The sequence below is a fragment of the Telopea speciosissima genome, chromosome 10, assembly GCF_018873765.1.
Source record: "Telopea speciosissima isolate NSW1024214 ecotype Mountain lineage chromosome 10, Tspe_v1, whole genome shotgun sequence".
Classification (NCBI taxonomy): domain Eukaryota; kingdom Viridiplantae; phylum Streptophyta; class Magnoliopsida; order Proteales; family Proteaceae; genus Telopea; species Telopea speciosissima.
In genome coordinates, this window is record NC_057925.1 from 59,770,691 (window position 1) to 59,794,193 (window position 23,503).

The 23,503-nt window shown below is 37.3% G+C and overlaps 3 protein-coding genes across 4 annotated transcripts in view; 2 read left to right on the forward strand and 1 right to left on the reverse strand.

Annotated features, from left to right (window-relative positions):
• Positions 1 to 895: 895 nt before the first annotated feature.
• The window catches only part of LOC122642106 (3-hydroxyisobutyryl-CoA hydrolase 1-like), a 45,099-nt gene continuing 22,491 nt past the window's right edge, over positions 896 to 23,503 (forward strand). The window contains exons 1-3 of one of the 2 annotated variants that reach the window (XM_043835523.1): positions 896 to 970; positions 1,137 to 1,205; positions 1,320 to 1,383. In XM_043835523.1, the coding sequence (XP_043691458.1) occupies positions 968 to 970; positions 1,137 to 1,205; positions 1,320 to 1,383 (136 nt within the window). In that variant the 5' untranslated portion in view covers positions 896 to 967. Of the gene's footprint in view, positions 971 to 1,136; positions 1,206 to 1,319; positions 1,384 to 19,156; positions 19,189 to 19,500; positions 19,582 to 19,722; positions 19,792 to 23,503 lie in introns of those variants that run through there. The other variant, XM_043835522.1, reaches the window with a different exon arrangement.
• LOC122642111 (3-hydroxyisobutyryl-CoA hydrolase 1-like) lies at positions 1,556 to 5,418 on the forward strand. The gene is made up of 10 exons (XM_043835527.1): positions 1,556 to 1,612; positions 1,847 to 1,930; positions 2,107 to 2,191; positions 3,156 to 3,241; positions 3,646 to 3,767; positions 4,401 to 4,461; positions 4,650 to 4,748; positions 4,873 to 4,974; positions 5,076 to 5,117; positions 5,250 to 5,418. The coding sequence occupies exons 1-10, from the start codon at positions 1,574 to 1,576 to the stop codon at positions 5,385 to 5,387; spliced, it is 858 nt and encodes a 285-aa protein (XP_043691462.1). The 5' UTR covers positions 1,556 to 1,573; the 3' UTR covers positions 5,388 to 5,418.
• LOC122642110 (secoisolariciresinol dehydrogenase-like) lies at positions 11,956 to 13,746 on the reverse strand. The gene is made up of 2 exons (XM_043835526.1): positions 13,605 to 13,746; positions 11,956 to 12,739 (listed from the first exon to the last, which is right to left on the reverse strand). The coding sequence occupies exons 1-2, from the start codon at positions 13,640 to 13,642 to the stop codon at positions 11,956 to 11,958; spliced, it is 822 nt and encodes a 273-aa protein (XP_043691461.1). The 5' UTR covers positions 13,643 to 13,746.

The following is a 23,503-nucleotide window of genomic DNA, read 5'->3' on the forward strand; positions in this document are numbered from 1 at the left end:
ACTCTCATTTATTTCCGTTAATTTTTGGGCCAAAATGATATATTGACTTTTAGTGGGCTGATATTAAAATATTAGTCCATTTGAGAGGGTGGCGTTGAAAATTTCCCTTCTTTTTAACACCTTTTTTTCTTGGATCATCGAAGAAGCTTCAAGCAAGACGCAGAAGCTTCCTATTTATATGCAAGTGTGTTTGTGACTTCTCTACCTCATCGGTTGTTAAGTTCTCAACTTTTAGTGTTTATTCTTCTGCAACAGAGCGCCTCGCAGTTTTCTTTCATGGCCCCAAACCACCCCTTCAACGAAGAAACGAATCAGGTCTCTCTCTCTCTCTCTCTCTCTATAATTGAGGAGAAAACCCATACAAGCTAAGCGCCTCAGCTAACTAGCTAGCCTGAATTTTAAAAGCCTAGACAACCCTTAACCACTAAGAATGTGGCCTTGGGCTTGCTTATCCTTGTCCAAAACTACCACTTCTTGTCTGTCTGGTGCAGCCCTTTGATCTTCCAGCCCAAAACTGTTTAAATAGTGACCTTTGATGAGGATCAACCACGTGTACCTATGTTTGTTCTCTAGGTTCTGGAGTTATTTATGAGATATGTATATATATTGATGAGAGATGAATAAAGAAAAAGAGTTCAATTCATAACATGGTATCAATTTAGTCATTTCTTGATTTTTTTTGATGAATAAAGAGAAAGAGTTCAATTCATAACAACCTTTTCTTCCAAAAATGAGGTCAAAACCAGCCAATACAACCTGTATCAACCGATATTGATGTCAATGTATTGGCCGAAACTGATACTGATACGGATACCATGATTTAAATCCATGGGTCCATTAAGGTATTTATTTATTAGGTTGCACTGCCCTAAATCTCTCTCTCTCACAGGTTTTGTTCGAAGAAAATTCATTTGTAAGGAAGGTGATATTAAACAGGCCCACAAGACTCAATTCTATTACATTTCACATGGTATATATATTGCGCAGAAGCTATTTATTGAATCATCATTTTCATAATCATAAATCATAATACATTTATTTTTAATATTTTTTTTAACCTATCTATCTATATGCACACTTCTACATATTGATCCTTAATTGTTTTTATTGGATTTTTCTCTTTTGTTCATTGATAGGTCTCTCAAATGTTAAAGAAGTTGAAAGAATACGAAAAGGATTCCAGAGTGAAATTAGTCATATTGAAGGTAAATTTTTTGGCTAAAATATGTAAGAGTTACTGAGGAGACTAATTTAGTGCTTTATCCATGTAATCAATTCTAAGAGAACGCTAGCTATCAAATGATTTAACATTTTTGCAGGGAAATGGAAAAGCATTTTCTGCGGGTGGTGATTGTGTAGCTGTTATTAAATATATCACTGCTGGTAAAGTTCCACTCTACCTAGTTCTTAAAAATATTTTGCATACTAAACTTTCAATTGGAACAAGGTTGTGGTTGATGTTATTACATTTGTGGAATTAAACATTTAAACGAGGATCTATTAACTTATAATAACCTGATTAAATGTATCAGGTCATTGGAGTTTTGCTACAAGTTTTTATCGGAAACAACTCATGCTAGATTATATTGTAGCTACACATGATAAAACTTTGGTGAGATATTATCTTTAGGGCTCATGTTCTCTGTGCTGCAGCGCAGGCTACGTCCAAACACATGGGCCTACCACTCAAGGGGGTGGGGTGGTCATTGCGTCCACCCCCATGTGTCTGGGAGCAGCCTACGCCCTTGGCACAGAGAACATTCTCCCTTATCTTTATTAGTGTTTTCCTTTTTTAATTGGCCTTCTCTTACATTGATTTGATCCTAAAAAAAGTGGATTCATGAAGGTCTCACTTATTGATGGAGTGGTCATGGGAGGTGGTGCCGGACTATCCATGAATGGAAACTTTCGAGTTGTGACCGAGAAAGCGGTAATGTGTGCAACGTCTAATGAAATCTAACATATTATTATTTATTTTCATATATTAAAAAATGATTGGATCTCTATTTAGTAGCCAAGATATGGTACAAATAATATAAAATAAATTAGTTTAATATTATATCCATTCTCCCAAATAATAAAAGATTTTAATTTTTGTTTATACAGGTATTTGCAATGCCCGAAGCAGCTTTAGGATTTTTTCCGGATGTAGGTGCTTCATACTTTTTGTCTAGGCTGCCAGGTTTCTTCGGTAAATACTCTAATCATGTCTTCCTGTAAAGACAATAACTACAAAATTAAAAACTAATGCATAATAAAGTGATTATTCTATTCTCTAATTTTTGTTAGTTTAAACATATAAGATTATAATAGAAGATGGTGACAACAAGTAATTTGGATGGCCTACCAAGAAAACCTCCATATACGGCTCTCTTTTTTATTTTTGTGTGTGTGTGTGTGTGCGTGTGGGATGGAATTTTGCTGCTACACTAGTAACAGGAATGCTCCTGCTACAAGGTAGGCAGCCAAGGAAATGGGATCTTAAAAGATATTTAAAAAATACTAAAACCTAAGAGGGTATTTATGAACCTAAAGGGAAAATGAATTATTCCATTTCCTTGGCTGCCAACCTTGTAGCAGGAACATTCCTGCTACAAGTGTAGCAGCAAAATTTTTTCCGTGTGTGTGTGTGTGTGTTATGCATTGAAGAGTGATTTGGTAATTTCAGTACAATTAATATTGGCATGCAATGAATTAACGTTCAAAGCCAAACTTGATCATTTACTCCCATATTTTGGCCATTTCGTCTTGTATTTCTGTCGTCTTATTTTTTCCCGATCAATTTTCAAAAGTCAGGTCTTTATTGTGCCTTCAAATCTTTTACCTGTCATATGGTCAACTACATTTTGGTATAAATCTGGCATAAAGATGGACTTTACTCCAACTGTAGTTGATAAAATTTAGGCCCCACCTAATCAACCATGTTGTAAATATTAGGAACATATGAGAAAGGTTCTTTGGGTGAACCAATAAAGAACAATTTTCTAGTTAAGAAGAAATTGTTTTTATGAATTACTGTTATTTTTTTGTTAAAGTTAGTGATTTAATAGAGAAATATTCAAAAAATTCTTATCTCTTCTAAAACTTTATTGTGGAGCACAAAGTTTTTTTTATTCATGAATGTTTTAAAATGTTTATGTACCAATGTCATTCAGGAGAGTATTTGGGCCTCACTGGTGCTCGGTTAGGTGGGGCAGAGATGGTTACATGTGGCCTTGCTACTCATTTTGTCCTTTCCAAGGTATCTACATTATATTCTTAATATCTTGATACGAGGTTTTGTAAAAAATGTTCAATATATAGTTACTATAAAAAAAATTTCCACTTCATGGCTTCTGCCACTTGGCAGAATGATGTCATGATTCTAACCTTTAGATAGAAAGGGCCATGTCCTTCTTACTAGCAACTTTATGTTTTCTAAGTTCAAGATCATATGGGGTTATAGATCTTACAGGCATTCTCAACTACCCAATAGAGTGTCCCTATTACATTGGATGGTTGATAATATGCATGTGCGTGTTAGTTTGTAGCGTTGGTGTTCCTTATTGTCTAATATAGTAATATTCCATATCTAACAAACTTAACTATTTAAAGCACACTTTGTGTTCATGATTTATAAATTTTGGGTTTTATTCTTAATGACAGGATTTACCTTCATTGGAAAAAGAGTTGGATGGAGTTAATTCTAGAGATCCATCTATCGTGTCTAAAGTCATCAATAAGTTCATTGAAGAGCCATCTATCAAATCTACTTGTGCTTTTAGAAGGTAATGATTGTTGGGTATATTCTATAACCCTAATATATGTTCTAATATAAGTTTAATTGAATAAAGAATCAGGTTGTGATGGGTCCCATTAGATAGAACCCATCTAACTTAAAATCCTAGTCTTTTCTATAAATACTAACTGAAGACAATAGCTTGTTTATTCCAAGCTTGATATGCAAGGTGTATTGCTTTATTCAACTTTGTGCTTAAACCCTAAGGAGTTATGGCAAGACAAAAGATTGTTTTTTTTTTTTTTCTTTTTTTTTTTAAAAAAATTTAAAAATACAATTAATTAAGAAATTATAACAGCCGTTCTTTTTCATAAAGACTATTTCAAATAATGTTATTAATAACTGACATTGACGGTCCCAAATTAGATTGAATATCAAGACATGGTTAGATAATGATGTGAAGAACACGTCACAAAGTCTAAGAGCCTACAAATACTGCCATGTAACGAAAAAACTAATCCCATGGAAACATACCTATATAGTGATAGTGTTTCAAAGATTAACCCTCCATGTGAGTAAAATAGGTGGACCATGAATGAATATAATGGGTAACGTCATGTACAATGCCTATGTTTTCAATATCAATGATTTATTGTGATAGAAGTTTGTTATGATGATGCAGCATGGATATCATCAACAAATGTTTCTCAAGAAACACAGTTGAAGAAATATTAGCAGCATTGGTAAGATTTAAGAAAACTTTCAAGATATAGAGGACCATTTTGTTCATTATTTAATTTCTCGTTTTCTTTAATTAATGTTTTCATTTATAATTTTTTCCCCCACTTTTAGTTTCTTTTCCTAATTACTTGTTACTATGTATGGATAAGATTTGTTGACATCAAAAGAAAAAAATTCTTGTTTGGTATAGGAAAATGAGGCTAAGAATGGACCAGATAGTTGGATTGTGGCAGCAATCAAGTCTATGAAAGCAGCATCTCCAACTAGTCTTAAAATATTTCTTAGATCGGTATTAACTTTTTCATTTTATAATAATATTAAATATATATTTAACTTATAATGTCATTAATTAGGAATATAAGAATTCTTCATCGTTTTTGTTTAACTAATTAAATATGTTGAATAATTAACAGATCAGGAAAGGACGGGGGCAAGGCCTAGATCAATGCCTAATTCATGAGTTTAGAATGGCTTCTCATGCTTTTCGCAAAACAGTGAACAATGACTTTTATGAGGTCTGTCTATATATATGGATAAACAATGAATATTATTGCTTGAATTTTTAAATTATCATTCATCTAATTAATATTTCTAATATCTTCTCCAAATGCTGCAGGGTTGTAGAGCAATATTGTTTGATAAAGATAAACAACCAAAGGTGGATGCAAAAAGATTCTATATTTTTATTGATGAATTAAAAAACATCTTAATCTTTTACACAAATAATAAATGTTCTTGTGAAAATGATATTAATTTTTTCTTCTTTCTTTTTTGTTCGGGATGCATGCAGTGGGAGGTTTCAAAACTAGAATTGGTCACAAATGAAATGGTGGGTCAATTTTTCACCAAAGTGGATGATGATGATTGGGAAGATCTGCAGCTTGATGCTAGATCTGATGATGCCAACTTATTCAAAGCAAGACTCTAATTTTAATCCATATAATAAAGAATAAAAATTGTATTACGTAAACGTACTGCGTACGAGGGTACGCGATACCTGTTGAATATCTATGTTCTTCCTCGGTTTATAATGTATACATCCATTTCTCTATGAGCTACCAAAAAAAAAAAAAAACAGAAAAAAACCTCTTTCCATACTAGAGATTGACTCGTGAAGAGGAGGAGGAGTGGTTGTGATAGTCCAATCATTTGATGCAAACACAATCGGGCTGAGTTTGTGGAGGACTAGGTAGACCGCAAACAGGCGCACCCGAAGCAGCTTGCTTAGATGGTCGATCTAAAAGACTCTCTCAAAAATTCCCCAAGCTGATCATATTGGGTCAATTAAGGACGTATGCCAAGCAACACTACTATTAGACTTTGAAATTTCCATATAATTTATTTAAGGGTGGAAGTTTTCTGTGCAGCAGTGCAGGCTGCGCCCAGACACATGAGATGCCCATTCAAGGGGGCAGGGTGATCATTTTGCCCACCCTCATGTGTTTGGGCGCAGCCTACGCTGCTGCTCAGAGAACATTTAACCTTTATTTAAACTCTCTTTGTCTGGAATGTTTTATACTGATGAATAATATTTGGTTATCGATCTTATGGATGGATGGCTAAATTTAGTAGGCCGGGTTCTTCCTTTTTGTATTTTCCTTTTGCTATAATTTATTTAAACTCTCTTTGTACCTTATGGTGAATAAGGTTGCTTTTGGTGAATGAATGCACGGGCCGGGAATTCCTTGAGAGAGAAGAACATCTTCTTCTTCTTCTTCGTCAAGTTTTGAAGAGCTTGAACCATGGGCCTGGAATAGCACATGTTTCTGTGCAACCAAGAAATCAGGGGGTGTGGATGGTGGAATTTTGAAAAATGCCGAGTACTTGAATGTCTCACTTGGAATTTCCTAACAATTATCGCTGGGATGAACTCCTTGCTATCCTTTAATCTCCCGGGCCCCTATTTTCTCACACCTCCAACAAGTCATCAATTTCGCCATAATCTCCATCTCTTCCAACATTAATGAACAAGTATCTCCATTTTGGCAATGCTGCAATCTCATTCGTGATCTCCCTCCATATTTCTCTACCTGCATGTCTCTTGATTTATTTTCTCTATCTCTCTATTTATCTTCTAGGTTTCTCCCACTGACTTCACTTGATGACTTTTTAGCAATGGGTGCAACTAATAGTCAAAGAGGATAAATGGAGGATGTAGAGTCTTATATGGATTAAAATTCTCTGTACTACGGCCACCTTGCAGTGCACTGCAGTGCGGATCTGAGAGCTCAACATGTGGAAGAAGCTTCATCCAAATAAAAAATACAAGCAAGCAAGATCTAAATTTATATGAATGGAACAGCCATAAGTAGACTTGTCTGATTTTGGAAGGATAGGGGTCCTAGACCATTTGATGATGTGTCCCAGTCAAGGCTGCCTAAGTGACAAATTAGCTTGACTTAATGATCACAACTGTCCATATTTAATTTCTTATTGCGTCTATACGAAGGTGAAAAATACAATAAAATAAAGGGAAAATTTCACGGACACCCTTAAAAGTATCCAATATCTTAGAAACTTATCATATTTGGTCAAAATGTCACAAACACCCCTTATTTTTATGAATTTATTTCAATTTAGTCCACTCCATTAGTCTCTACAGTTAAGTGTCTGTTAACTCTTTTTAAATGGCAAAATTACTCTTACCATAGTGAAATCCCTATAATACCCTGAATGATGAATTAATGATGTTAGAAGTTAGTTTTTAGAAAAAGACAATTTTGCCCTTGTTTTATTCAATATTTTTTTTATTCCTTTTTTCTCCCCTTCTTCTTCTCCTTCTGCTGTTTCTTCTGTCGCCGCCACCACCACCACCACCGCCACCCCCTCCAGCCCTCCTATGTCCGCACAATTTCCTCCCCATCTCCTTCTTCTCCGCCCGGGTTTCCTCTTCTTCTTCCTAATCTTCTTCTATTTTTTTTGCTCCACATTTCTTTGCACCACAGCCGACAATGGATTCCAGAGAGCTTGAAAAAAAATGATGGCAGCCAATGGATTCTGATTCTATGTTGGGTTTGGAAAAATGGGAATAAAAGAAAATAAATAGGGATCCGATTGTTATTGGAAGGGAAAATGGAAAAGGAAATCAAAGACATGATGGGATCAGAAATGATAAATTAGTTGAGGATGGGTATGGTCATGGCTGGAATTCAGATTGGGGTTTTGTTTATACAAGGATGTGGGTTAGATTAGAAGTGAAAAGAAATGGAGAGGAGAATCGGTGATGGTGGGATGAGGGTTTTTAGAATGAAAATGATAAAAAAATAAAGAGAAAAGAATAGGGCTGAAAGGAGAGATAGGGGTTAGTGAAGATGATGACGGTTTTAGCAGAGATGGGTTTTAAGAGAAGGTCGGTGATGGGGTTTCGGAAATGGAAGATGTATTTGCCTCGTTTTGTCGCCCTTCTTCAGTTCGCTTTCAACCATGGGTAGAAATGGAAGTCCGGTCATCTTCTCATTTTGTCGCCCTTCTTCAGTTCGCTTTCTCCTTGCCTTGCCGCTGGTAATGGTCGCCGTAGATGGAGCAGGTGATGGTAGCCGGAGCCGAAGCCATAGAGGGAAGAAGATGAAATGACAGTTTTGTCCTTTTATTTAAATAACTATGGGGTAAAATGGATGTTTAGGAAAGAAGATGCAATGACAATTTTGTCTTTTTATTTAAATAACCAAGGGGTAAAATGAATATTTCACCTTTTGGGTACTAACTGTGCTTAACGTTTGGGGTGTCTGTGACATTTTGACCAAGTATGGTAAGTTTTTGAGATATTAAATACTTTTAGAAGGTGTACGTGAAATTTTCCCTAAAATAAACAACTGATCGATATGCTGGTTAAAAGATCATGTAATCATTATGCATAAATTTTTTATTAGGGACTTGAATTTTTAAGGTGGACTCTGATTCTTAATTTGGATCCGTGACTTACTAACAAAGCCTATGTTTTTTATAGGGCACCCGAGAGTCCAAGACCCATTCAATATCTACGAACCACAATGGCCTGTCAGTTGCTGGTCCAACTCCATCCGATTCGTCGATCTGAATGGTTTGATAATAAAAAATAAAAAATATGTTTCCTTTTATTGTCTATATATAACTGTAAAGATTAGATGGTAATCTTATGGATATATTTCCATATCTATAATGTAAACAACAAACACACACAGTTTTATCTCTCATTATAGAAAATGCCTAAGAGGAAAGTCTTCATTGCTGACTATGATGATCACCAATATGTTTTACCCCAGCTTGAATCGTTCTGGGATTTGGTGCGGATCTGGATCCCACTGCCATTACTTGGAACCGAATCAGATCTGAGCCGAATACCCGGTTTCGTATCCTATTGACATCCTTATATGTGGGTGGATTGGGGTTCAGCTAGGGTGTGTTGGACAAGTGTGTGTCCATCAAGCCCGGTTCGATTCGATTCAACCCGGTTCACCTTTGTATTGAACATTTATACATTTTAGTTTAATATTGTCACATGCGATATAAACTTTTTGAGCATTATGTGTCCGTAAGTTATACTTAAAATGGTAGTCACGACTAGGGTTTGGGCTGGGCACCCTTATCATATGGTCGTCGCATTGGGTATGCCTAGACATGTGATGTCAGGGTACGAATGCGAGTGCTCACATGTTTGATGTGTGCATTGGCGAAGAATCTACTTTGTCGATTCCCTTATGTATTACTGCCAGATGTAGGGAAGGGATAGACATGTGTCACCGACACCCTGTACCTGAGGGAACCATGTCACTGCAAAGTGTGATCGCACTCTTTGGTTCATCAATGACTGAGACTCAAGCGAGTCAAAGTTGGTGTTCTGGGAATGCGTGAACACTTTGTGAGTGAAGGAGTTTTCCAACACGGTCACCACTGTCCGATTGGGGAACACCAAGATAGAGACTGTCTGTGCATGGTCGGATCAGAATCTGGATCCAGTACCGTTTTGGAAATGGTTTTGCAAAATTTATTTTACATAAAATGATACATTATTTATAGTTATTTCAAATAAAGTGTTTTATCGAGTTTTGCAGGACCCGATCGGATGCACAGACGCTCTTATATGGACATGTACTATGGATTGGGGTTTGGCAGTACATGTGTACATGCCCTAGATTCCATAATGATGGTGTTGATTAGTGGGGGGGTTGTATATGATAAATTGTTATCATATAGGGAGTTATTTGGAATTTGCTAATTTAATTGGCTCTTTATTTAATTAATGGATTTGGTGCTAATTGTAATTATCCATTAATAATTAAATAAAGAATCTAATTAATACTTTCCCTATTAGATTCTGCTCCTTCACCTGTGTAACACTTTGAGTTTAAACAGAACTGCCAGACTGAGAGAGAGAGAGTCAGACTCTCACTAGGGCTCTATTAAATCTATCTAGGATTTAATTAAACCCTATTATTATAAATAGGGGACCAAAAATACGCAGAAGAGCAGCTCTCCACGTTTTTGGAGCAGACACTCTCTCTCCTACATTTTTGGTTTCTCTCTCTCCCTCTTGTGATCTCTCTTCTTCTTCTTGCTTCTCTCACCTGTGTTTGAGAGTTAGGGTTTGTGAAACCTTAGATCTGTGCTGAGGAGTTTGAGGGCATCTGGGATTGGCGTATAGAACCTTGGTAGCACCATTGGAGGTTCAGATCTGTTTGCTTGGAGTGCTCATTGGAGGAAGAACTACTGTCTATTGGAGGAGCAACACTTGAGGCTCACCAGGTTAGCAGTTCTTTATTAATTCCTTCTGTTCATTGATTATTAATATTTATGGGATGCGAAAGAAACTCGAATCGATTAATTTTCGCTGCGCATTCGAGTATGGGATGAATCCCTCTTGCCATGTGATGGACTAGAAACAAATTTCTCCGTCCCTATTGTGATAATTAATTTTATGGAATGCAATAGGGAAGGAGAAACCCTAATAGGGATGCACCAGGGTTTCCATGGGCGACCATGGGAAACCCTAAAATTAAAATGGGGCACCCATGGGACACCATGGGCTAACCCAGGGCGTGCAAAACCCTAAAGATAAATATCTTGGTCTCCCTAGGGAACCATGGTTTGATCCCTGGATCGTTGTTTGGCCAACAGGGCAGGGGTGTGTGTGGGCATTGGGGTATGGCCGGTGGGGTAGTAGGATGAAGAAGAAGAAGAAAGGGGTAAAACTGCCAAAAAAAGGTCTTTGACTGAGGGAGTGGAGAATATTATTTTGGGTAGTTTTGTAAATCCAAATTCAAAACTATGTAATATTGTTATCTGATAGAATGAGTAGATAGTTTTCTAAAAGCAAACCTGATTTTGACTAATCCTGTAATTTTCCTTCGTTTTTTTATGGATCGGGTCATGTATCAGGGTCGGCAGGTGTTGTGATTTGTGATATCAGATCGGATCGATCGATATTATTCGGATTGAATCGATCAGAATTGAAAATACTATAAAAAAATAAAAAGTAAAAAACTTAAAATCTGTGAAATAAATTTCATAAAAATAGATCGGTCTAATCTCGAGAAAGGCCTGCCGATCATATTTGAGACTACGAACCATGGTTGAGCAACAAGTTGGGCCACTCTAAGATTTAACACAGACTCATATAGTAATCCAGATTCTTCGAATCATGGTTTTGTATAAGCCAAAAATTTGGGCATTGGCTTGGTTGGATTGGCCCAATAATTAATTTTAGCTAATGATATCCAAGACTAGCTTCTTGCAGCATTATAATCATAAAAACAGTTTTATTAACAATTCATAGTTACTTTTGAAGAGGAATGAATAATACATCATTAATCACCCTAAGCACTATATTGGAATTTTTTCAATAATTGTGTGAACGATTTTGGGTCATTTTTTGGTTCAATGTTGACCTGATTTTTTGACTAAGGGAGATATATCTTCGAAGAAACATATCTAAGAGACATGTATCTTCAAAGAGACATATCCAATGGACATGTATCTTTAAAGAGGCATCCATTTGTATAGGTGCTTTCATAGCACTTGGATTGGACTCTTTTAATCTAATTCATTGAACCAAGAGATACACCTACACCATGGGGTATCTTCAAGAGACACACCTACACCATGAGGTATCTTCAAGAGACACTTACATATAAGTGCTTGGATTAGAATATTTTAATCATGTCCACTCTTGTCAATGGACACACCCATTCCATGAGGTGTCTTGAAGGGAGACATCCACCGCTATAAATAGAGGTGAAATGGACAGCCCAAATCATTCAATTTTTGTGGGACGATTTCAGTCAGTCAGGCATTAACGAATTCCCAATTCTCTGATAGTTTCAAGTGATTACTGTCTCTGCAAATCAGTAATCAGTCCAGTCTATTTTATCTTGGGAGGCAGATTTGCTGCAACCCAATGTCGTAATAAGACAAAGCGTTCTTGTTCGACTTAGGCTATCTCTTTGTCTTCTTCTTTTGACATCATTGTTCTTCTAACACACTACATCATACATAGATAATACACCAAAGAACGAGCTTCTTCATTGGTCGAAGATACCAAAGCTGGTATTTGCAACGGTAAAGCCTCCATCGATAACAAAATTATGGCCACTAACACATCTTGACTCATCGCTCCCAAAATAAAGTGCAGCCTCAGCAATATCTTGTTCACCCAGGTTAACTCCTTTGAGACACGCTAACCCTTCTACACTCTTCTCTATCTTACCATCTTCATAATTCTTCAACACATTCTTAACAAAAGGTGAAGCGATCGCGAATGCTGAGACACAATTAACCTTAATCCCAACCCGACCCAGTTCCGCAGCTCCATTCTTAGTGAGACCTACTACTGCGTGCTTCGAAGCCACATAAGCATGAGTGGCTATACCTCCCACGATTGAACTCACACTCCCATTGTTAATGATGCTGCCTTGTTTCGCCGGTAACATGACACGGGCTGCGTGTTTTGTGCCTAAGAACACACCCGTGACATTGACGCCGACAACCCTTTCGAAATCCGATTTTTGATTGTCCATAATTCTTACCTTAGGTGGATCAATGGTCTCGGCATTGTTGAACATTATGTCAAGCTTTCCAAATCTTGAAACAGCCTCGTCTACTGCATTCTTCACTTCATCTTCTTTGGTGACATCGCAATGCACGAATGAGGACATCTCTGCCCCAATTTCGTTGCAGATGGAGTGACCCAAGTCATCTTGGATGTCAGCAATAACTACCCTACAACCTTGTTGGCTGAACAATTTGGCAGTAGCTTTACCAATGCCCGCAACACCTCCAGTGATTACTGCAACCTTTCCTTCTAGTCTGTCATTAATGGTTATGATCATCATCGGGTTGATTAATTTTTTTTGATAGATAAATCAATTTATCGGAAAAGAAAAGAAACATAACTATGCAAACTATGGCACCCTTCTTAGACTGAGAGTTGAGATACCCAAGATTAAGAGGAGACCAACAACCACAAGGAGAGAAGGCTCAACTAAAACCACATAACACCAAAATCAACCAAAGGAAGACCAACACTATCTGTCATAACAGCCCCATCTTAGTTCTTTCCATTATTGCATGCAATTACGTGCAATAATGGAAAGAACTAAGATGGAAGGCGGTTATGACTGATAAACACCCACCAGATGATCGAAAAAACTCAATAAGATATTACTCCTCTCAAAACTCTCCATTTCTGAACTAGAAAGACGTTCCTAGGGATTTAAATCCCTTAGGAATATCAATTTTGTATCGGTCCTTAATGTCCACTTTGATATCTCAAATAATGTTTGTGTTAAACTTGAAATATGAGCAGCCTGAGAATTTTTATATCTATTTGCCCATTAAATTTCAGCCCTATTTAACTTTATAAAAGAAAATTTTCTTAGTTGTTGGCCTACAAGGAAAATCCGAGAATGGATCATCTGCACGTACATGTGAGAGGCAACTACATGTCCCATTTTTGCCATTTACAAGGGGAGGAGGGATATTTATAGAAACAAAAAAGACATGTGGCTGCCTTTCACATGTACATGCTGAGAAACTGAACTCGGAAAACCCAGCCTCAATTCTTTTATAACAACATCGGAGGGAAACTGTTGCCATTCTTTATCGGTAAAAACATAGAAATGAGAGACAACATAAGGAGGGAGAGAGAGAGAGAGAGAGAGAGAGAGAGAACCTCCTTCCGATGGAAGTAAGAAGCTTGTCATAAATCATGATTGAAACTCGACAGTGGGTTCACAAGAAATTGGTTTGCTTAGATCTTTGTTGGTCTTCTTCTAAACCCATATCTCATATCGGGACTAAAAGCAAGTATATATAACCCCCAACACACACAGCCTCTATATGACTCTTATCTGATCGAGATTCTCTCATGTCTTAAGGAAATGCATGTGATTGTTATGAATTGGGGATCAAGAGTAGATTAGGATTATTAGTGAGCCATGATGATTAGTTAGTTAGTTACAAAGGAGTGCATTGGGTTGTATCTGCTATGCCTCGAAGTAGTTTCTTCCCTTCCCTATTCATGATCTTATCCTATTTAGAGAGACAAAAGTAAGGTAGATGACTATTTAATTAGTAAAAAATGACCAATGCAGTATGGAAAGAATCTGCATAATCACGTTAACTATGTAGAGTGTAAACTGGAAACCGTAATTGAAAAACTTCCTAATCCATATTTAATACAACTACGACGGAAATTTATCGGAGAAGATCCTCTCCAATGGCATTTAACAGATTCGACAAGTACAAATGCCAACAACTACTTGATAAGAGAAGGTAGTAGAAACTGATATAAAGGAGAAACCTTTTCTTTCAGATACGGATTCTATAACCAACTAACTAACAGTAATTAAGATAAGTATAAATGCCAACAACTACTTTGATAAGAGAAGGTAGTAAGAGAAGGTAGTTGAAACTATAAATGAGAAACCTTTTCTTTCAGAAACGGATACCAACTAACTAACAGTAATTAAGATAAGAATAAATGCCAACAACTACTTTGATAAGAGAAGGTAGGTTTTTTTTGGTGAAATAAGAGAAGGTTGTTGAAACTATAAATGAGAAACCTTTTCTTTCAGAAACGGATACCAACTAACCAACAGTGATTAAGATAAGTATAAATGCCAACAACTACTTTAATAAGAGAAGTTAGTGTTTTTTTTTTGGTGAAATAAGAGAAGGTTGTTGAAACTATAAATGAGAAACCTTTTCTTTCAGAAACGGATACCGTGATTTAAATCCATGGGTCCATTTAGCTATTTATTCATTAGGTTGCACTGCCTTAAATCTGGTTTCCCTCCCTATCTCTTTCACTCGCAAGTAACAGGTTCTGTTCGAAGAAAATTGATGTGTAAGAAAGGTCATATTAAAGGATCTTTATCCCCTCAATTTGATAACTGTTGATTTAGACTCTTCAAATCTCAGCTGTTGTACCATTTACCTAAAATTGGCTGCCGCGGTGATCTTTCTCCCCTCCATGCCTCTCCATCGCCCGCCCCGCCCTGCCCTGCCCTGCCCTGCCCTGCCCTGTCCTCTCTCCTCTGTTCTCTCCTCTCCATTGCAAACCCGGCAGCCCCTTCCCTGACCCCCTCTCTCTCTTTCTACCCTCCTCAATCCTCATCAATCTAGTTTTTTTTTTCCCTAATGTCATCGAGTTTGCTTATTGGGCTTGGTTGGATTGGCCCAATAAGCAACCCTAGTAATGTCCACGATTTTCTTCTCGCAACATTAAAATCATCAAAACAGAAGAGGAAAATATTAATACATCATACCATAAAAAAATATATATATTAATACATCAATAATAACCCTAATTATGGCCACTAACACATCTTGACTCATCGCCCCCAAAATAAACTGCAGCCTCAGCAATATCTTGTTCACCAGGTTAACTTGAGGGTGTCAAAACCAAATCGAACGGAATACCACATTTAAATCTAAAATTTTATATCTGTTTTATTTATTTATTTTTTTTTATGGTGTGACCTTTCTTTTTGGAACTATAATTTTAATGTGTTTCTTTGACTTTATTGATGGGTAAACCGAAAGATCTGAAAGTGGAGAAGTAGGGGTGTCAACTGGTTGGTGATGGTTGGTGACGGTTGGGCTTAAACAGGCACCACCATTTTTAATCTTAGCATCGTTCCTGACCGTTTATGTCATCGGGCCTTGAAAGGTTAGGCATGGACACAATAGCAATCGGTCAGTCGGTCATTGGGCCATAATCGGTGCAAGCCAAAATCAAACTCTTCAAATCGTTGCCAATTTATGGGGGAGCATCTCGCTTGCTAAAACAAAGAGTTGCACAAAAAGAATTGCAAAATCAGAGAGAGGATGGAAGCAAGCAAGCCAGCATCAACAAGGGTAAGGACACTTTGAGGACACCGGAAGTATATGCAAAAGTTCAAGAACTTGGCTTGAAATCACCATTAATTGCTGGAAGAGTAGAAGACATGAGACGAGAAACCAAGGTTTCAAAAGAAACCATATTGCCCTCACGCTATGCATACGAAGGCCCTCACGCTATGCATACGAAGGTGATGGCGGACTGGGGGAGGCTATAACTAACAATGGTGTTAAATATGGCTCATTGCACACTACATAGTCGATTCCGTCTTAATTCTGCATCAGGGAGCTTTTAGGGTTTCGTCTTTGAGAAGTTGGAAGGGGAGGGAGACAGGAGAGAGAGGGAGAGAGACACCTCAGAGAGGGTCATTTTCAATAGAATGGAGATACAGCTGTAGTGCCGTAGTGGGGAGTGTTAGGGATTATTTAAAATAAAAAAATAGTAAATTACATGGATCTCCCCTGTAATTATTCCAATTCAAGGGACACCCCTGATATTTTAAACACTACAGTCGACCCCAGAACGTTAGACTCTGTTAAGTTGGCTAATGAAATGACCCTACTACCCTTATACCTAAAACACTTAAAAGTCCTGAAATGACCCTACTACCCTTACACCTAAAACACTTAAAACATCTAAAACCTTTCTTCTTCCTTGCTTTGACCTACGCACATACATTTTCACGGTTTGATTTCCTTTGTCTTTCCTCCACACACAAACAGAAAACCCTCTCATAAGTGAAGAAAGAAAGCACCCAAATGCCGTACAACTTTGCTAACTCTGGATGGATAGAAGACGCAGTGACACCAGGATTAGTAGAATTAGCACAAGATTCTGAAGAAGAAGAAGAATCAGAAGGATCAAAGAGATGAGAACTACGTTCCTCCCGCAAGAATGGAAAGGGTTTCACAGAACCATTCTTCAAATTCCGTTAAGGCACAACAGAAGTAAATGTCTCGACTCCTCAGGTTCCCCAAAACGCAACTAAAGTTGTCGATGTCGAAGATTACAGGCAGAGAGAACAAGGAGAAGACAGCAATGGGTCCTCTCCTTCCTTCTTCTTCTTCCTCTTCCTTCTCCACCTCTCCACGTTTTCTCTTCTCTCACTTGAGTGAAAATGCGTGAAATGAGAGTGGAGATCTTAGTCGTTGGCCAGGAGAGTTGAAAGGGAAGAAATTGATGACAGGGAACAGCCGTATTGGTACGATGATGGTGCAATCCATCGCCCCACCTCCACCCCCAACCCCTGTTCTTCATCCCTTTCATCCCAATTCACCTCCGGTTCCATGATTCATAGCATAATCAATAGAGAAGGGTTGGGCTTCTTTTTCCCCTGCAACTCTGAAACCCAGATGGATTCAAAGATCCAAAGGTGATTTAATGGAACATAGGAAGGGTTTGGGAAGAAGAGATTGAAAAAAAAAAATCAATTTAGGGTGTGAACACGCCATGAACGAGAGAGGGTCGAAGCTCTTTCTCAGAGACTTCTCTCGTCCTCTAGCATGTGACTCCCTTCTCTACCTCTCCCTCTCTATCTCTAACCTTTAAAGTGCAATTCAGCTCTTAAACAGTTCAACTATAGAGAATCTCCAAATTGAGAAGACATTAACATCAGAGTTGATTAGAAATTGAAGAACCAAGTTTACATTTTTCATGGTTTATTCCCATACTTGGCCTTAATTCATCAACGAATTTCTTATCCAGGTCTTATAGAGATATAGAACTCTTAGGGCATCTGTTCTTGATTTGGAGATTAGTGGTGGTGTGGGAGTAATACAGGCTGGGGAAGATAGAAAATTCACACGAAAATCATGTTAGCATTTCTTTCTTTCTTTCTTTTTTTCCCCTTTCTGGAGAAGCAATTTTCACAGGGGTGGGGACTGGTGCTTGCAATGATGGCGATTGCAACATGACAGCAGCTGCTGGTGCCACCATGCCAGGGATGTGGTTTTGTGAGGAGGTGGGGTGGGGCTGGATTGCAGGGGTGGAGGTGGGGGGCGGTGGATTGGGATGAAGAACAGGGGTTGGGGCTGGGTTGCAAGGGTGGAGGTGGGTTTCCAGTCTTACGATGGGCGGTGCCGAAGAAGAAGGAGGAGGTAAAGTTAAACATAAGGGCAAAAGGGTAATGTAACTTCCAGGTAAGGTTAACTTAATCATTATAAATTTATTTCTTCTATGATATCATCACTTAACGATAGTTCACTGGTGGGTTTCAGTCTTACGATGGGCGTGCCGAAGGAGGAGGTAAAGTTAAACATAAGGGCAAAAGGGTAATGTAACTTCCAGGTAAGGTTAACTTAATCATTATAAATTTATTTCTTCTATGATATCATCACTTAACGATAGTTCACTAACGAAGTGGGGCTGAGTGTAACCAAGTTTGTGCAATAGGGGAGGTCTGTGAAATTTTTGCAAAAACAGAGATGTTTTTTGAATTAAGCATAGTTACAGGAGAGGTCCGTCTAATTTACTCTACAAAAAAAAACACAAATTGAGATGTGGTGGTGTGGCCAGAGGGATGCAATATTATGGGATTTATGGATTGTTGTTCCCTTTTGGCCTTAATGCATTAAATTTAAATGAGATGGGTCAAGACTATTGTTTGTTTTTAACATATAATATCATGACGAAATATGTTTCGGTCAATGCGGTCGGTCTCATACCACGGACTGGGAACGATCGAATATCAATCCGGCCAGTCTCAAGCCCGGTACATTTATATTCGGTAGTGTCGGTATTGGGTTTTCATCGATCGAAACAGGCTGGTTCTACTGGTGCAGGTTTGGAATTGACAATCCTAGGGAGAAGTCACTTGAAATTCTTATATATATATTAATATTTTTTATTCTTTTAAGGTTTTGTGAGCATTTTATTTATACAAATAGAATGACTTGAGAACACATTAGTAAGGCCGCAACAATTGACAACCTAGGAGAATGAAACCGTATTAGAGAACCGAATTGGACCCGTATTGAAAAACCGTAACTGAATAAACCACTGTTTTCCTATAAAAAAACCAAAAGGTAGTTAACTGTTAAGCAGGTGTTGGGTTAAGACGTTAATAAGTATTTCTTTCATAATAATCCAACCCAGTCTAGCAAATCTAAAAATCACATGGGAATCCAGACAAAAGAAAGGTAGGTACTTATTGACGAACATTACTGCTTTTCTACTTCTTGTATTCTATATTTTTGAACCTTTTTTTCTTGGATCATCAAAGAATCAAGACATAGAAGCTTTATAGGCCTAGTGAGTGCCAAATACATCTATTTATATGCAAGTCTGTTTGTGGATTCTCTACCGCATCGGTTGTTAAGTTTTCCACTTTTAGTGTTTACTCTTCTGCAACGGAGAGCCTCCAAGTTTTTCTTTCATGGCCCCAAACCATCTCTTCAACGAAGAACCTAATCAGGTCTCTCTCTCTCTCTCTTTCTCTCTCTCTCTAGTTGAGTGGAGAACCTATCCTATACAAGCTAAGCGCCTCAGCCAGCTAGCTAGCCTGAATTTGGAAAGCCCAGACAAGCCTGAACCACTTAGAATGGCCTTGGCCTAGCTAATCCTGGTCTGTGGTAGGGCGCTCGGGCAGTGGGTAAGGTGGTCATTGTGCGCTGCCTGTGTGAGGAAGCACAGCGGCAGGACGGACAGTGTGCAGTAGAGGATCCAAATTTTTATTTCTTAGGTTGCACTGCCCTAAATCTGGTTTCCCTCTCTCTTTCTCTCACAGGTTCTGTTTGAAGAAAATTCATGTGTAAGAAAGGTGATATTAAACCGGCCTACGAAACTGAATTCTATTACATTTCACATGGTATGCAAAGAAGCTATTGAATCATCATTTTCATAATCATAAATCATAATACATTTATTTATTTTTTTTTTAAATCTATCTACTTCTACATATTTATTCTTGTCTTTATTTTTATTTTTTATCTCTTTTTTTCATTGATAGGTCTGTCAAATGTTAAAGAAGTTGAACGAATACGAAAAGGATTCCAGAGTGAAACTAGTGATATTGAAGGTAAATTTTTTTCTTTGGTAGAGATTTTGAAGTAAAATTATTGTACAACCCAATGTTAGTTCAGGCTAGCCTAGACTTTTTTTTTTGCTAAAGATTAGCAATGGATTGTATTAAATGAGTATAAACAACAGTTACAGACAGCGAGTTACACCAAGATCATTGGACTTCACACCCCTCCTCTGGCCTAACCTTCAGAAGGGAAGAACCACCACATTATCTTACAAACCCACCCCCATCTCACATAGGAAATCTGTATCTAGGCCTTGAGGTTGCCTCCCATCTCAACTCGCCTCCGATATAGTTCGGAGCTGCCACCCAGCCCTCTGACGTTCCAATTGAAGCCACCTTCTTTGCTAACATATCTACTACCACATTAACTTCTCTGAAGCAATGACTTATCCTCCAATCAATACTTTCAAGATATCTGTTGTAGAACCGCCATCTTTGTTGGTAACACCAGGGAAGCAAGTTATTTTCCACGCAACTAACCAAAGCATCCGAATCACTTTCAATCCACAATTTATCCACCTGCAATATCTTGGCATGGTGCAGCCCATTGAGGAGACCCTCCATTTTCACCCTGAAATTTGTTCCCACCCCCAAAAAACTCGCAAAGCAGTACTTGACCCTCCCATCATGGTCTCTGAAAATACCCCCAGCTCCTGATTGTCCTGGGTTCCCTATAGAGCACCCATCTATATTCGGCTTGAGCCATCCCTGATCCGGCGCCTTCCAAACTGCTTCCATAATCTGCCCCTAGGCTGCCTACTCACCATGAGTCCGAGCTTCCTTGCAAGCATCAACTCTGACACTAAGGAAACATGCACCGGCTCCAGGGTTGACACATCAGATAAGTCAGGCTAGCCCAGACTTAACAGACCCTAGATTAGGCCAAGACAAGACCAGACCAATCAGCCTAGATTGCTAAAATATTGAGATGAGCAGGCTAGGCTTATTAAGCTTCCATCTTAAAACCAATTGGGTGAAAGTGGGATGGCCCCTTGTGGTTCTTACACTTGATAGTCGAAATATCTACAGCCGATGTGGGATTACCTCAATAAGGCTGGACTATTGAGAAGAATGTAAGAGTGAGAGTGAGACTAATTTAGTGTTTTATCCATGTAATAAATTCTAAGAGATCATTATCAAATGATTTAACATTTTGCAGGGAAATGGTAAAGCATTTTCTGCTGGTGGCGATTGTGTAGCTATTATTCACATTTGCACTTATGGTAAAGTTCCACTGTAGTTCTTATTAGAAGCATATTCCTCCATGACTACTTAAAAAAACTACTATGTTATAAGAATATTTTGCATACTAAAACTTTTAAACACTTGACTAAATGTATCAGGTCATTGGAGTTTCGGTACCAGTTTTTATCGGAAACAACTCATCCTAGACTACATTGTAGCTACACATGATAAAACTTTGGTGAGATATTATCTTTATTAGTATTTTCCTTTTTTTACTAGCCTTACATGGATTTGATCCTAAAAAAATTGGATTCGTGAAGGTCTCACTTATTGATGGAGTGGTCATGGGAGGTGGTGCTGGACTATCCATGAATGGAAACTTTCGAGTTGTGACCGAGAAAGCGGTAATGTCTGGAACTTCTAATGAAATCTAATATATTATTATTAATTTTCACGTATTAAAAAATGATTGGATCGCTATTTAGTAGCCAAGTTATGGTACTAATAATATAAAATAAATTAATGTAATATTATATCCATGCATCCACCCAAAAATAATAATAATAACTTTTTCTGGATGTAGGTGCTTCATACTTTTTGTCTAGGCTCCCAGGTTTCTTCGGTAAATACTCTAATCTTTCTTTTTTGTTGATAAAATTTAAGCCCCACCTAATCTATCATGTGGTAAATATTAGGAACATATAAGAAAACTTCTTTGGGTGAATCAACAAGGAACAATTTCCTAGTGAAGAAGAAATTGTCTTTATGAATTACTATTATTTTAGTGTTAAAATTGGTGATTTAATAGATAGATATTAATAAAAAAAAAAAAGCAATACCTATCTCTTCTAAAATGTTATTGTGAAACACAGTATTTTTATTCAATCTCATCATGAATGTTTTAAACTGTTTATGTACCAATGTCATTCAGGAGAGTACTTGGGCCTCACTGGTGCCCGGTTAAATGGGGCAGAGATGGTTGCATGTGGCCTTGCTACTCATTTTGTCCTTTCTAAGGTATCTATATTATATTCTTAATATCTTGATGTTTTGTTAAGAATGTTAAATATATAGTTACTAAAAAAAAAAAGAAATTTCTACTTCATGATTTTTGCCACGTGGCAGAATGATGTCATGATCCAATCTTTAGATAGAAAGGGCCATGTACTTCTTCCAAGCAACTTTAGTTTTACTAACTTGAAGATCATATGGGCTTATTTATATATATATATATATATATAGAGAGAGAGAGAGAGAGAGAGTTTTTGGGCGCTCTAAACTGCTCAATAGAGTGTCCCTACTACATTGGAAGGTTGATAACGCATGTGACAAAATTAATTTTATGAATTATTTAAAACACACTTTATGTTGCTATAGAGAAGCAAATCTAATAGCAGACTATTTGGCAAAGCTTGCGGTGAAATCGGGAGCTTCCACCTACAACCTTGTCTTCCCTAGATTTATCAAAGATCAGCTGGCTCATGATGCCTTGGCGTTGCCAAAATATAGATTTCGGTAGCCCTTGGGTGTGTTGTATTGGGTGTTGGCTAGTTTGTGGATTTTCGGTTGTGTTCTGTGTTTTCTGTTTGTTCTCTTTTAATTAATTCAAGGATCTTTTAGCAGAAAAATAAAAGCACACTTTATGTTCATGATTTATAAATTTTGGGTTTTATTCTTAATGACAGGATTTACCTTCATTGGAAAAAGAATTGGATGGAGTTAATTCTAGAGATCCAATTGTCGTGTCTAAAGTCATCAATAAGTTCATTGACGAACCATCTATTAAATCTACTTGTGCTTTTAAAAGGTAATGATAACCAAAATATTTTAAGGAGTCATGTACAATGCCTATGTTCTCAGTATCAATGATTTATTGTGATAGAAGTTTGTTCTGATGATGCAGCATGCATATCATCAACAAATGTTTCTCAAGAAAAACAGTTGAAGAAATACTATCAGCATTGGTAAGATTTTTTTTAAAAAAAAAACTTTATAGATATAGAGGACCATTTTGTTCATTATTTAATTTCTCATTTCCTTTAATGTTTTAATTTATGAATTTTTTTCCCACTTTTAGTTTCTTTTCCCAATTAGTTGTTACTATGTATGAATAAGATTTGTTGACATCAGAAGAAAAAAATTCTTGTTTGGTATAGGAAAATGAGGCTAAGAATGGAGCAGATAGTTGGATTGTGGCAGCAATCAATTCTATGAAAGCAGCATCTCCAACTAGTCTTAAAATATTTCTTAGATCGGTAATTACTTTTCATTTCATATTGATATCATATATATAATTTATAATGTCATTAATTAGGAATATAAGAATATTCTTCATTGTTTACGTTTAACTTAAATATGTTGAATATATAACAGATCAGGAAAGGACGAGAGCAAAGTTTGGATCAATGCCTAATTCGTGAGTTTAGAATGGCTTCTCATGCTTTGCGCAAAACAGTGAACAATGACTTTTATGAGGTCACTCTATATATATGGATAAACAATGAATATTGCTTGAATT